The 15960-nt window shown below is 37.2% G+C and overlaps 1 protein-coding gene across 1 annotated transcript in view; it reads right to left on the reverse strand.

Annotated features, from left to right (window-relative positions):
* LOC126810136 (UBX domain-containing protein 8) overlaps positions 1-15960 on the reverse strand; it is a 36999-nt gene that overhangs the window by 8522 nt on the left and 12517 nt on the right. The window contains exons 4-6 of the mRNA XM_050535126.2: positions 10793-10912; positions 9246-9380; positions 7320-7436 (exon numbers count right to left, since the gene is read on the reverse strand). Of these exons, the coding sequence (XP_050391083.1) occupies positions 7320-7436; positions 9246-9380; positions 10793-10912 (372 nt within the window). The remainder of the gene's footprint in view (positions 1-7319; positions 7437-9245; positions 9381-10792; positions 10913-15960) is intronic.

The raw sequence follows: 15960 nt of genomic DNA on the forward strand, positions 1-15960 counted from the left end.
ATGAAATAAATGAAATGTGGTTTAAGGTCCTACTGTTCTGCTCTGACAGGGTTAATGAAGATGGGAATACACAATACTGTGTTCTACGAGGAAAATTTTTCCAGGACAGCAGCGCTATGTCTAACTCTTGCATCAAAGTCCAACTGCCAACGGTTCTTTTCCATACACGCCAAGTGTACACGGGACATCGTTTCTTTTCATCCCATCCGAATGACTACACATTGGAAACTTACCCTCAAAAGAGTTAACATGATTTAAAGTCGTGCGCAATTGCTTTCAACTAATGATAAGTTAGTCTTAGTCACCCAGAACCTCCTAATCTTCGACTAACGGAGTGGCTGGGTCAGTTGTCAACATTAGCTAAAAAGTTCCATTGGCCATGCGTAACCGTGAATTTGTGTTTTTTTATGTGGTTGATGCCAACTAAGATTAATAAAAAAACCCCATAGATACGGTCCATGACGAGAGAAATTTTACAAAAAAAAAATTAAGAGTGGTGGATATTCAACTGGCAATGCAATTGGACTTTCTGAAATGGCCAATCTTTAATAAATTTCATGGGCGTAAGTTTTTCAAGAATTGATTATAAATCACTTTATATACATTAATATTACACTAATATGGGCTTTTAGATCCATTTTCGTTTATTTTAAGGTTCCAAAGAATACAACTTTACGACCTTTAAAAATTTTGGAGTAAAAACAGCCCAAAACCCCATTTTTACCAAGTAAACAAAGTCTTGTGATCCCGTGATATCAATATGAACTGATTTATTCACCTAATTATTTATAAATCGGTTTGTTTTGTTTTTTTAAATAATGATACCAATCTTGTAGAATGAAGTTTGAACCAGAAAAATTCAGTTTATACCAGTCTTAACACGGCTGTGGTGGGTGAAAAATGTCCTCTTTCTTTCTGTCATTAAAGGGAGGGGTTTGTTAAAAGTTTTAAATATGCAACAAGGAAAAATATGTAGCGGCTGGAAGCTTTTCATTTCTATAGGAGCATGGGATCTCGACAGTCGACCGATGCGGCACTGGAACCCTTTCTATCATTAAAGGGATGGGTTTGTTACAAGTTTTTAATATGCAACAAGGAAAAAATATGTAGCGACTGGATGCTTTTCATTTCTATGGAAGCTGGGGATCTTGGCAGTCAACCGATGCGGCACTGGACACATGACAAAAATATTTCAATTCAGGTATAGGCTTAGGTGGACTTTAATGGTCGTCCTTTCCACTTTTTAGAAAAAACAAATGAAATTGAATGGAGTGGAGTTTTATGGCATGTCCGCCGCTCCTACCGGGTTTAATGACGCCAATGCACATTTTGGACAATATTTAAACATACATTATTCTATAGCTAAATCTGCCTATTGCAGGTCTTTCTTTAGTCCTAAAATGTTATCTAAATTATTAATTAGACATTAATTAACTTACCAAGCCCATAATAAACTCTCGATGCCATCGCTAGCCTGCGATATTTAGAGGATTTTGAATACATTTGATATTTTGAATACATTTTGTGAAAATTAATTAAACGTAAAGATGGATAAAATGGAGACTATGTTTTTTTTATCATAACGACTTTAGTAATGATCAACGCTAGCCTAAAATTCAAAAGCTAATATCTCGGTTCAGAGTGGTGCAATTTGACTGAAATTTTCAAAATATTCCCTTTTCATCCAATCTGTTTAAAATACAGATCAATATTTCATTTTATTTTTTTATACTTTTGATGGTCTCTACTACATGAAGATCTGACCAGTTGTAGTAAAAGGTCGTGCAGATATTGCTTAATCAATCAGCATAGACGTTTCTAGTGGTTTACCCACAGTTCCGTGCATCGCATGGCAAGAAGTTGCTGTAACAGATGGTTTCATTCGCTAATCCCTCACGCCATCCAGGTTATAAAGACAAGTAAAACGTAATTTTGAACTATAAAAATCGAACGAAATAGGATCTGTGTTTTAATGAGATTGCTTTTCACTATCTATTTTTTTAACTATTATAGTGAGAACTGTCAGCTATTTATCTAATCTTACAAAACACTTCCTTAAATCTTTCATGGCTGCTTAATCAACACAAAAATACTGATGGCAGATAATCCCCTAGCTTGCATTCAACAGGATTAAAAAGAGGGCTATCAAGAGAGAGAGAGAGAGAAAGAGAGAGAGAGTGTTTAAAGTTCACTCGACACAAACTAGGTTATTTCGGGACTAACATATGGTTTGGGGTTCTAAAGCAGTGGAGAGAGAGAGAGAGAGAGAGAGAGAGAGGGAGAGGGGGTTTAACTTCCACTCGACACAATCTAGGTCATTTCGGGACTAACATATGGTTCAATTTTATTTCAATAATTTGTGTGTGCGTAGGGGTCTTTAGCAGTGGGGTGTGTGGGTGGGGTGGGTGTGTGTGTGTGTGTGTGGGGGGAAAACGGCCTATCAAAAGATTTGACTATCTTCTAAATATCATCCGCAGTGAATATCAAAAGATTTGACTATCTTCTAAATATCATCCGCAGTGAATGTCAATGTTGACTGATTTATAATTGATTATTTCTTCGTAGATACTAAATGAAGCGGAACCACATTTAGACTCAATAATAAGTACAGATTAGAAATATTCTTCAAACTATTCAATTCTGGAAAACATGAATTTAAAGTTTGTATAACTTTATTCCTTGGTACCTTAAAATAAAAACAGAAAAGAAATGAAATGGATTTTAATGTCCTATTGTTCTGCTCCGACCGGACTAATGAAGATGGGCATACGCCATACAGTGTGCTATGAGGGAAATTTTGCCCGGACAGCGTCACTATGGTCTACTCTATTCTAACTGTCAACAATGTGTACACAGGACCTCGTTTTTTTTGGTCCCATCTGAATGACTAGACAGCTGTCCATGTCAGGCCCTCCATCCTGCACCACTGAACCACAGGTGAAAACCCCACGAAATTTTCTCGGCCAACACCGAGAGAAAAAACTAGAACCTTTAGGCTAGCAACAGGCCTGGAAATAACGGTTTTAGATGTATCTGAAATAGTACCGGACATTTTCAACTTAGTGTCGGACATGTATTAATAATATCAATAAAAAAGACAAATCAGTGCCGGACAAAATGACAGGCACCAGAGGTTTTGTGCTTGAAAAAGTCTGAATCTGTGTCTGACATTGTCATTGACAGGTGCCTTATTTCCAGGCTTGGCTAGCGAGCCAGTGTCTTACTCACTGAACCACAGTAGCTTCCTAAAATAGACGGAAATGGGTCTAACTAAACGCACATATAAATGTTGTATGTGAATTTACACACCTTGGGACGTTATTTCCTTTGATCTCCTATCAACCTGTTGTGACGTCATCAGAATAAATGAAATGAAATGAAATGGGGTTTAACATCCTACTGTTCTGCTCCTAAACTGGGATAATGAAGATGGGCATATGCCATACAGTGTGCTATGAGGGAAATTTTGCCCAGACAGCGGCACTATGGCCTACTCTTATATCGAATTCCAACTGCCAAGGGATCTTTTACGTGCACACCAATGTGTACACGGGACCTCAGTTTTCCGTCCCATCCGAACGACTAGACAGCTGCCCTTGTCAGGCCCTCCGTCCTGCATCACTGACAAGGGGGAACCACGCCGGAAAATATGGATGAACTTTCTCGGCCAATGCAGGGAACGAACACCCCACCTACAGGCTAGCGAGCCAGCGTCTTACCCACTTAGCCATCGTGATCCCCCGTGACATCATCAGAGGGTCACATATTAATGATGTATGTGTATATAAACTGATTTACATTACATTTAAAAAAATCTTTATTGTAATTTCTAATTAATTATGTTCAGTGAAATATGCGAATTGCCCAAATTGAACGGCACTTGTTTGCACGTGCTTAGTCCATTCTACACAGGTTTTTTTATTGTTATTTTGTCGTTTATGAATCAGCTATTCTTAATTACTTCCGCATTGTCTTCTGGGACGTCTTTCTTTGTTCATTACAAATGGTGCTCAAATCCATTACGTCCACAGAGTTCATGACATTCTGTACTAATTTTAAAATGTGCATTGTTGCTTAAATATCGAATATATTAGAATCCCATAGTTTCATGGTAGGTTAACAACATCAATATTGATTGGAATGGACCAATATGGAGTTAGTGGTCTAGCGCCTTAAATATACAAGTAACATCATGTCCGTATAACACAGTGACTGTATTATAAATCGGTATTTATTATAAGATGTAAACATAGGAATTAACAATATACCAGTGTAACAAACAAACAAAGGATTAATATATTTAATATATACAAGGCATTAAACAATAGTAATTAAAATCATTAATCTGTCAGCCATCTGTCATTAGATTAATTATAAGTATTAATGTCCTACTGTTCTACACCAACTGGGCTAATCAAGACTGATATAAATGTCTAATTGAATGAAAGAACAAATAAAATATTGAAAGTCATCACTATTATATCACTATTATAGTGTTGATGAATGAAAAAAAACCTCTCATTTACATACACTATATGCAGGGTAATTAATTAGTTGTCTGAATCCATTTTTAGAGTTACTTCCCTTCTGTAAAAGCACTATGTTTATTACTGTGGCCATGTTAATGTACCCTACCTCACTGACGGAGCATTGAGTTTTTACGTACAAGTACTACATGTGCCAATGTATTAATAAAGGCAGTAAAACCTAACCCTGATGTGTTTTAAGTAGATTTCCACTCTGAATGCAAGCTGGGGTGTAAAGAAGAAAAGCACCTCACGTTACAGTGCTCAAAATTAAAGAGAGTTAAACGTCCACTGGAAACATTTCAGGACTAACTTATGGTTCAATTTTATTTCAATAATTCACTTGTGCGTAGGGGTCTTTAGCAGTGGGAGGAAACCGGAATACCCTGAGAAAACCCACCAGGTTGGACATGCGACCCTATACTCCTTGTCCCGTACAAGCCTGGAATTGAAACCACGCCAGTTGACTCAATGACAGACCTTATCATACAATGTGGCCAACCAACCCCCCATTATGAACATGTCTGGAACCAAGTTCAAAATATCAGGTACCAGTATCATACTAAACTTAGGCTGTCTGTCTACAGTCAGCTCCGCTAGAGAACAGACACTAAGTTAGTTGAAAGACATTTTAAGTCATATATCAATGAATTTGAGAAGTATTTATTTCACTTTCATTAAGAGAGAGAGAGAGAGAAATGGGGTTTAACGTCCACTCGACACAAACTAGGTCATTTCAGGACTAACATATGGTTTAATTTTATTTACATAATTCGCTTGCGCGTAGGGGTCTTTAGCAGTGAGAGGAAATCGAGGACCCGGAAAAAACCCACGAGGTTGGTCAGGCAACCTTACTCTTTGCCACGTACAACCGGGGATTCGAAACCCCGCCAGTCGACTCAATGACACACTTTATGATACAGTGCGCGCACGCTAACCATTCAGCCATCCAACCCCCCCTCACTTTCATTTAAACTGCATTACAAATTGGTGGATATGGCGGCCTTTCAGGACAGAGATCTTTTGTTGAAGTATGAAGTAGATGAATCTCTGAGTGCAGAATGAAATGAAATGAAATGTGGTTTAATGTCCTACTGTTCTGCTCCGACTGGGATAATGAAGACGGGCATACGCCATACAGTGTGCTATGAGGGAAATTTTTCTTCCCATCTGAATGACTAGACCCAGAAATGGAAATGAATCGGCCAGGGGTAGGCCTAACGAATAGTCGTCTTTTCAACAACAAACATGTTGGTTTATGCATACTCTATTCACGACAGTAATTGCATAATTCACTAATTGCATAACGTATTCGGGATAATAATAGCTGAAACTCTGAATAAACAAGACCTTTGTTTTACCAATCGGCCTGATAATTAATTCTTTGTAAATCGGCCGAAGGTAGATTGATTTGTGATAATTTAGTGGCCGGTTCATTGTTTTACCAATCGGCTAGATTAAAGATCAATCGGCTAAAGCCAAACAAAAAACATCCGATTAAGATCCCCGACTCGCAACGCATACAATAATGTAATATGAATTTATATAAACTGATTTACATTCAATCATTTCTATCTTTACTATAATTTCTATTCAGTTATGTTCAATGAAATACGACAGAAGTCTCAATCGAATGGCAACCTCTAGTGCAGTGGTTCTCAGCCAGTTTGCCCAGGTGTGCAGCGAGATCTTCCTAAGTGTGCCGCGAAATTTTGAACAGCACACTAAGAAAATTTCTCACTAAAGAAGCCAGCTATTTGACTGGTGAAATTCGCAACACTGCAATAAAGTAAGTTCATAGCTGTTCTAGCATCTGGTTATTCCAGTCTACACTGATAGTATTTATTGTGCATGCTCTCCAGGTAAGAATATGATGTCACTGTTTGACATGACTTGTGGAATATGTCTAGCCTAGTTCTGCGAGTCCCATGTTACACGATTCGTGTACCAATTGTAAAATGTTTATTTTGGTTTAAATATTGGATATCAGAAGGCCATCTTTTCCCGGTAAGATCACAACATCAATTGTTGATTCAAATTGACAAATAATTCAAGTTTTCAATGTCCAAGACTTTGGATGATATTGAGTTAGAGACTTAGCTACTTTAATATGCTGCCAATTTTGCCTGGGCAGTGGTTTACGGTCTACTCTTATTTCGAATTCCCAATTGTACTTATCCAACCAAATCAAGATTAGGTGCAAAGTTGATAGCACTTTAATTTGATATCTTGGGTTGGGACTAATTTAGTTTTAATTTATCAGCTTATCATTAGTTCAAATAATCAGCTGATCATTAGTTCAAATAAGGAGTTTTATCATTAGTTCAAAAGTTGTTAATAATCAGTTTTATCATTAGTGCCCACTGATAAAATCTCCAAATATGTTGATAATTAACTATGCCAGCGTATTCATTTATATAACAAGTCCTACTTAAGTTTCCCCCCATTTAATATCACTCGTGTTCTATAAGTTATTACGTTTAAAAGAATACAACAAGCCAGCAGTGAGGCTGATGTTCCCCTGGGGGTTGGATGGCCGAATGGTTAGCGTGTGTTTGTTGTATCATAAGGTCTGTCATTGAGTCAACTGGCGTGGTTTCTACTCTCTCTCCTGCACCACTGACAAGGGGAAACCACGTTCGAAAATCACGATAAACTATCTCGGCCAATGTAGGTATCAAACCTGTGACCTCCAGGCTCGCGAGCCAGCATCTTACTCACTTAGCCACCGTGGCTCATTCTTTAAGATGTATACTTATCTTAATACCTAAAAATTTGATGTTAGTTCCTTACCTGTACAGTATTGGTGGTTAGAAATCTACGTTGACAAACAGATCTAATTGGTGTGCGTAACTTGACTAAAACAATATTATCTCCCTTGTCTTCGGGTTCAGGGGGTAAAACAATAACCTTGAAAAAAAGAAGATCCTACTGGATTGAATTGAAATAGGGGGAAATAGGGGTTTAGCGCCACACTGTTCTGTACTGACTAGGCTAATGAATGAAATGAATTGAATTGAAATGTAGCGAAATTGGGTTTAACATTCTACCATTTTGCTCCTACTGGGCTAATGAAGATGCGCATATGCCATGCGGTGTGCCATGAAGGAAGTTTTACCCTGACAACGACACTACAGCCTACTCTTATATCGAATGTGCAAGCCAATGTGTACACGGGACCTCGGTTTTTATTCTTATTAAAGAAGCTATTTATCTTAATTGAAAAATAGAACTTTTAAATTAGATGGCAGCAAAAATAAAATTTCTGTACTGTAAGTGGCTTTATTGAGATATAAACATTGGACGTTATTCAAGATCATCGTAGGAATCATAGCTTGAACGGTTAGAATGTCAAAATTATTATTTAACAAAATTTCCACTCAAGGCAGCTAATTCAACATGTGCTGCCTTGGTCGAAAACTAATAAGTTCAAGTCACAAGGCATGGGAATAATTCGAACAAGCTTCTGGTAAAATTGGCGGAGGAATTGCCGACTAGTAACATCCATTCAAATCAGCAATCAAGGGCCTCGAGATCTAGGATGCTTTCGGCTAAGGTCTATAATATTTTTGACACTGTTATCAGCCTTTCTTACATGTACTGTAGTCTTAAACATCCAACATATTCCTTGGAGTTGTTTAACTGTGTTTAAACACACTTTCATGTTCCTCTAGTCCGACTATGGGAGGGAGGGGGGTGAGGGCATTGGGGTGGGCTTTAACCAAGCATTTCAATATGATGCTTAGCAGACATATTTTTATTATAGCGTTCATTCAGAAATAATTCTAAGAACCCAATATTATAGTTTGTAACAGCTATAGTCAAGACTGGGACACTATAATCTCCTACAATATAATTAAATGTATTCATTGTTTTAATCTTGATCTTTTATCAACATAAGTATTATTGTATTGTTGTTGAATAGCATTAAGTAGTAGGCTCATTGTCACTAGTGGCAACATTTTATAAATGTTTATTGTACAACAAATTGAACTTAAAACTATTAGAGATTAGTACGGTGATTCTCAACCAGTGTGCCGCAAAATTTTGAACGGAACACTAAAAAAATTGGAAAAACATGTGGTCCCAATTGAGTCTTCATTTGTGTCTACTGATAAGTTCATAGCTGTGTTTTTCTGTATTTAGTTTGAGTCATTCTATGTGTCTATGACTAGTCTCTGTCTACGGTTGTATGCCATCTGACTTACCATGTTTTTATGTTGCAAAATTCAAACATTTTTCATATAAATTTAGCCAGGTGTGACGCTATTTTTTCATGTGTTCCAAAGTGTGCCGTTGGCAAAAAAAGGTTGAGAACCACTGGATTAGTATCTTGACAACAAAGTCATATAAATTACACTCAAGTTCATTATAAAGACATATTTTAATTATTTAAAGAATGCACATCATATTGTTCATTCCTTTTTAGTTGTTATTCGATTTTAATGTTGTTGCTGCTTGAATAAAATCATATCCAGATTATACAGTTGTTCCTTGTTTATGGAAGTAACCCACTAGGTTACAGTACCTTATATGTGGAATAGCCCAGAGGTGTCTCTTCACGGACCAAAATAGAGGGTCTCTACTCTGGTCATTACAACTAAACAGTCATGTGGTGATTAAATTATAAGCGCCGATTTAATTAAATAATAATTTCATATCGACATTCAATGAACAAACAAAATAAAAACAATCAATAAATATTTTGGGTAAACTAACTCGTTTTTGCTTTGTTTGAGTTGGTGGTGATTTTACAGCATCTTGTTGTATCGGTTGTGCTGCCTGACGGTTTTGTGCCGCCGTTAACGATGGTGACGGATCTTCATCTGTTTCATTATCACTAGGTTTCACACCCTAAAATATCAAATATTGGAATTAGTAATCTATCATATTATCACTGTGTCTATTTATAATAATATCAAATTCACATGTTTCGTTTTTATAGTTCAAAATTTTGTTTTATTTGTCTTTACTACACTAGGATCTGGAAGAGTTGTTATATAACTCAGCTCACTTAAAAATTTTCAAGGCAATTTTCACATCCTGCTGCTGTAATATATTCATATATTTTAACTTCTGGCCTCCCAAATTGGGCCCCACATTTTCTACAACTGGCCCTGCTGACAAGAAAGATTGCTGCTCTTGTCCTGTATTGAGACTTATGTAATCTTGCAATTTAACTCACTAGTTAATTTTGATGGGGAGCCATGGTGGCAAAGTTAGTAAGACGCAGGCTCGCTAGCCTGGAGGTCCCGTGTTCGATCCCTGCATTGGCCGAGAAAGTTAATCAGGATTTTTCGTAGTCCTTTGGATGGGACAAAAAAAAAATGAGGTTCTGTGTACACATTGGCATGCACGTAAAAGATCCCTTCGCAGTTGGAATTCGATACAAGAGTAGGCCAAAGTGCCACTGCCCTGGCAAAATTTCCCTCATAGCAAAAGGCCTGTCTTGATTAGCCCAGTTCAGATCAGAACAGTAGGATGTTAAACCCCATATATTTCTTTTTGACTGACAGTTTTATGTATATTTTGTGTTTCTATGTAAACAAGAAATATTATAAATCAATATTTTGAGTTTTCATGGTTAATGAACTGAATAATTGTATTTTTAGTCCATCTGTGACCATTCTGAGTGAATTTGGATGAAATAGAAGTAAATATGTTTAACTTCGTCCTTGTCTGCATGGGAGCCACGGTGGCTAAGTGGGTAAGACGCTGCCTCGCTAGCCTGGGGGCTGTGTGTTCGATCCCTGCATTGGCCAAGAGAGTTTATTAATATTTTCCAGTGTTGTTTTCCTTTGTCAGTGATGTAGGACGGAGAGTCTGACAATGATAGCTATCTTGTCGTTCGGTTTTGTATTGAAGGATCTCTAAATGCCATAATTTCTACGGGGGTCACGATGGCTAAGTGGGTAAATGAAATGAAATGAAATGAAATGAAATGGGGTTTAACGTCCTACTGTTTTGCTCCGAACTGGGCTAATGAAGACGGGCACAATACAGTGTGCTATGAGGGAAATTTTGCCCCGACAGCGGCACTACGGCCTACTCTTATATCGAATTCCAACTGTCAAGGGATCTTTTCTGCGTACACCGGACCTCAGTTTTTCATCCCATCCGAACGACTAGACAGCTTTCCTTGTCAGCCCCTCCGTCCTGCATCACTGACAAGGTTAATTCTCCTTTCCATTTAGGCCAGACTCGAAGTTACTTCTTCTTTTCATTTGTACCAGACTTGATAAAAGTTAATTACAATTCACGCTTACCCCTAATATTGTTCCTTCACCTTTCCATGAAGGTGACAAGAATTTTTGATATTCCTCCTCTTTACGTCTTAATTTTTCTTTCTCTCGGGGTATGAGTATTCTTTCACTGTAACTTGCTGCCTGTAATACACAAATGAAATGATGTGCTATGGGCAAAATCCAACCTTATGGGTTTTCTCCAGGTCCTCCGGTTTCCTCCCACTGCTAAAAAACCCTACGTGCAAGCAAATTATTGAAATAAAATTAAAACCATATGTTAGTCCGAAATGACCTAGTTTGTGTCGAGTGGACGTTAAACTCCATTTCTCTGTCTCTCTCGCTATGGGGAAAATTTGCCCGGACAGTGGCACTAAGTCCGACTCTAGTTTCCATATTCCATATTTAATCGAAAGCTGCTCGAAAATTTGAAGTGTTTTCGATGCATTTTATGCTTAACTTCATTCCAATATTTTGCTTGAATATTGGAGAAAACCTCTGGGGAATTATTGAAAAAGACCCCTACGCGCAAGCAAATTATTGAAAAAAATAAAAATTGAACCATATGTTAGTCCCAAAATTACCTAATTTGTGTCGCGTGGACGTTATAAACTCTTTCTCTCTCTCTCTCTCTCTCTTGCTCACTTTCTCTCTCTCTCTCACTCACACACATATCCATTAGATAAAGTACAAGTACTTCTATGTTTACAGTAGATAAATAAAAGATACATCCAGGTAAAATATCTTCATTATAATTTTGTGTTTATCATAATAGAAACATATTTCACATATTTAATCCATACTGAATGGTACTCAAATTGATTAAATACGTTGGGAACTGGGGGAAATTGTTTTAAATATTATATTTAAATGGCTGCTTCCGTTAAAACTTTGTATTTGAGATATTTGGAGGTTTATAAGGTTCAATATTGTTATCCACTTCTTCTTTTCTTGCCCATCTTATTCAGCTATCAGAATCAAACTATTAAATTCATTAAAGGTATTCACAGAAACTGTTACAGGGTTCCCGTGGCTTCGTCAATCATTATTTCAAGGATATTCAAGGATAAATATACGTCAAATTCAAGGATTTTCAAGGACATTTTTTAGCCTAAAGTTACAATTTTTCATCTTAAAAATAAACAAAACATTACCAACTATCGTTATAATCTCATATTTAAAAGGAATTGAAGACATTTGAAACAAAATTAAGGATTTCAGCTGAAATTCAAGGATATTTTCCTATTTCTGCGAAATTCAAGGATATTCAAGACCTTGAAAATGAAATTTTAAATTTAAGGATATTCAAGGATTTTCAAGGACCTCGGGAACTCTGTATTAATCTAGATCTAATTTTAAATGGCTATACAGATCTTTCGAACACCTCTAATATTTTGATTTTTGAAGCAGTCCATAATTTTATAAAATATACCAAAAGGTTTTGATTCGCTATTACATATTGTTGTATAATATTAAATAATTGCATCGTATATATCATTTCCACATGAAACTGTATATATGTTCGGTTTTACAATTTATTATATTTAATCTTATTTTAATGTATATGTTTATATTTATCGTTTATTATTTTCTGTATCCCTGGGAAAGAACTTATATAGGCTTTGCCTGTTGTTCAATCCTTTTCAAATTAATAAAATATTCATAATAACACAACTTTATGGATTTACTACTTCTTGGTTTATTACATGCAACGTTTCAATACTCTTACAGGTATCTTTATCTTGCTTGATAAAGATACCTGTAAGAGTATTGAAACATTGCATGTAATAAACCAAGTAGTAGTAAATCCATAAAGTTGTGTTATTATGAATATTATACCTCTATTTCTAAATGTCATTTAAGGATATAATAAAATATTGTTTAAACTAATATTTTTAAGTTTGTAGATAACCATAATACAGTATGTTCTATCAGGAACACCATAGAAAGACTGGATGTAATAATGTTCTATGAAATAATAACTATACTATTCAAAAAAAGTAGGGGATATTTGATTTTTAAGTGTTATTAAAGTCACCTAATGAAACTGACGAAGAAACAAATGACAAAATGAAATGAAGTTCACGTTCATCGATTTATTCCAAATGATCGTTAGACTAAGTAAGGCACAGACTGACCATTATAAGGGTAAAATGATAGCCGGGGTCAAACAGCAAAGTTACCACAGCATCACAACCAAGTCAGTAACGGGTAAATCCTCCTCTGTTTGCCAAACAAGCATTGATCCGACGTGGCTTACTCCTAATGAGACGTCTAAGGTCATTTTGGTCCAGATTGTCCCATTCCTGTTGCAACGCAGCAGCAAGTTCTTGGACATTGGCAGGACATTGTTGACGTTGACATAACCTCTGTCCAAGCATGTCCCAGACATGCTCGATGGGGGAGAGGTCGGGACTCAGTGCTGGCCAAGGTAATGTGGTGAGGTTCTGTTGTTGGAGGTAACCTGTAACGATCCTGGCCCTGTGACATCTTGCGTTGTCATCCTGGAAGATGAAACGGCGGCCATGACGTCGTGCGAACGGCACAACATGGACTGCCAAGATGTTGTCCCGGTAGTACTTGCCTGTAACACGCCCTGCAACAACATGTAAAGCCGTTCTTCCAGCAACAGTGATGCCTCCCCGCACCATAACAGAACCACCCCCAAATCGATCATGTCTGATGACGTTAACGTCTTGGAAGCGCTCGTTTCGACGACGCCACACCCTCCTAGGTCTGTCCAAAAAATCAACAGTGAACCTTGACTCATCTGAAAACATCACATTGCTCCAGCGTCGATTATCCCAGTGTTGAAGATCCCTACACCAAAGACGTCTTGCCTGAATGTGATGATCTCTCAAACAAGGGATCACGCGAGGACATCGGGCGCGAAGGTGACCCCTATGCAGTTGATTCCGAATCGTCTGGCCACTCACTCTCACACCAGTGTCTGTTTGAAGACGAGCGCTGATCTGATTTGCTGTGATGACACGATTTCTCAAGGCCAAGGTACGGATAAATCGATCCTGGGCTTGAGTTGTCGCCCTTGGTCGACCTGAGCGTGGTCTGTCCTGTACAGATTGTGTATCACGGTATCTGGACCATAGCCTGCTTATGACAGACTGAGAAACATTCATCGTCCGCGCCACAACCGCCTGTGTTGTGCCGATCTGTAGCATGCCAAGGGCACGTAACCTTTCATTTTGGGTAAGCCGACGCATATCAAAATTTGTTTTCTGGTCACTAAAACAATTAAACTGATGTTTCCACCCTGGAATTCAATGCCACAATGACTGTAACATTCAAAGTCAGAGTCGTGCAAATCTTGGGTTGGACCCCCATGATGATCCCAAGCATCACCTGCATTCCATGCGGTAGCTATTGGTGTGTTTGGGCGTCACATGTAACTGGAAATGTTTCTTCTGTTAGGTTCTATAGTGACTTTTTTCGTAGTCATTTGCATATTTTAGTATTATGCCCCCAAAATCAAATATCCCCTACTTTTTTTGAATAGTATATATTACTATTTCATCAAAAACCGGAGGCTTCTTATAACAGTTTTATACATTATTGTAACATGCTCAAGGGTAAATCTTGCGTTTTGATTGGTTAATTAGACACTGTCGATTGGACAATAACACCCCTCTGTTTTAGTAATTTTCTTTTAAATTACTAACGTGTCTTGGGTCCTAATGATCTCAGGACATGTCTATTGGACAATAACACCCCTCTAAATGCGGAACAGGAGGTGTTTATCTCCTAAATAACAGTTTTATAAATTAAGTTTTTTTGTTTTTATAGAAATATTGTTATTTGTTACTTTTACAAAGACATGCAGGACAGAGGGACTGACAAGCACAGCTGTCTTGTCCTTCGGATGGGATGAAAAACCAAGGTCCTGTGTAAGACGCTGGCTCGCTCGTCTGGAGGTCGCGTGTACCATCCCTGCATTGGGACTTTCCGGTGTGGTTTCCCCTCATCAGTGGTGCAGAAAAGAGGGCCTGGCAAGGACAGCTGTCTTGTTCTGCGGATGGGATGAAAAACCAATGTCCAGTGTACTCATTGGCATCCATGTAAAAGATCCCTTGGCAGTTACAATTCAATCTATAAGAGTAGGTTGTAGCACCGCTGTCTGGGCAAAACTTCCCTTACAGCACACATGTATGCCCATCTTCATTAGCCCAGTTCGGAGTAGTAGGATGTTAAACCCTATTTCATTTCATCTTTTTAAGACTGGACCGTTTTTTATAAATGAATGATTAACAATATTGCTACTGGACTTGGGTTTTTATAAAATAATAAAAACATTGTTACTTTTCAATGGCATTTAGTAATTGAACTGGAATATACAGGTGACATTTCTATGGAATACAATTACTGCTTATTACTGAGTGACGTTTCAACTAGGCTTCTCTGGTTGATCCGCATTAACCAATCAACAGCATTCTTGTTTTCATGTATATATTGTCTTGTTAAAGTTTCATATTTTATCATTGCATGATAACGACTAGAGAAGCCTAGTGGAAACAGAAGATAAGCAGTAACTGTATTCCATAGAATTGTCACCTGTATACTTTAATATACAGGTCACAATTCTATGGAATACAGTTACTGCTTTTTACTGAGCGACGTTTCGATAGCTTGATAATGACTAGAGAAGCCTAGTCGATACGTTGCTCAGTAAAAAGCAGTAATTGTATACCATAGAATTGTTACCTGTATACTCTAGTTCAATTACTAAATGCCATTGAAACAATTTACACTGTATAGTTTAAGATGATGTTAGATCATAGCCTATGATTCACTGGGTAGATTATTAGTGAGATCAGTAAACAGAAGATAGTATATAGTCAGTTACATGTGTCAGCATTAAAACTACTAACCACAATAATGTTTACATATATTATAATACAGGTTACTAGTTTATAACAGGACATATATCCTTGAACGAATTCTGTGGTTTTATATCACAGATATTATAAGTGCACTGTAGTGTGAAATATGTTTCTATTATAATATACACCAAATCATAATGAAGATATTTTACCTGGACGTATCTTTTATTTATCTACCTGTAAACATACAAGTACTTGTACTTTATCTACTTTAGAGAGAGAGAGAAAGAGAGAGAGAGAGAAAGAGAGAGTTAGTTTAACGTCCACTCAACACAAATTAGGTAATTTCTGGACTAA

Source organism: Patella vulgata, chromosome 2 (genome assembly GCF_932274485.2).
Source record: "Patella vulgata chromosome 2, xgPatVulg1.2, whole genome shotgun sequence".
Lineage (NCBI taxonomy): Eukaryota > Metazoa > Mollusca > Gastropoda > Patellidae > Patella > Patella vulgata.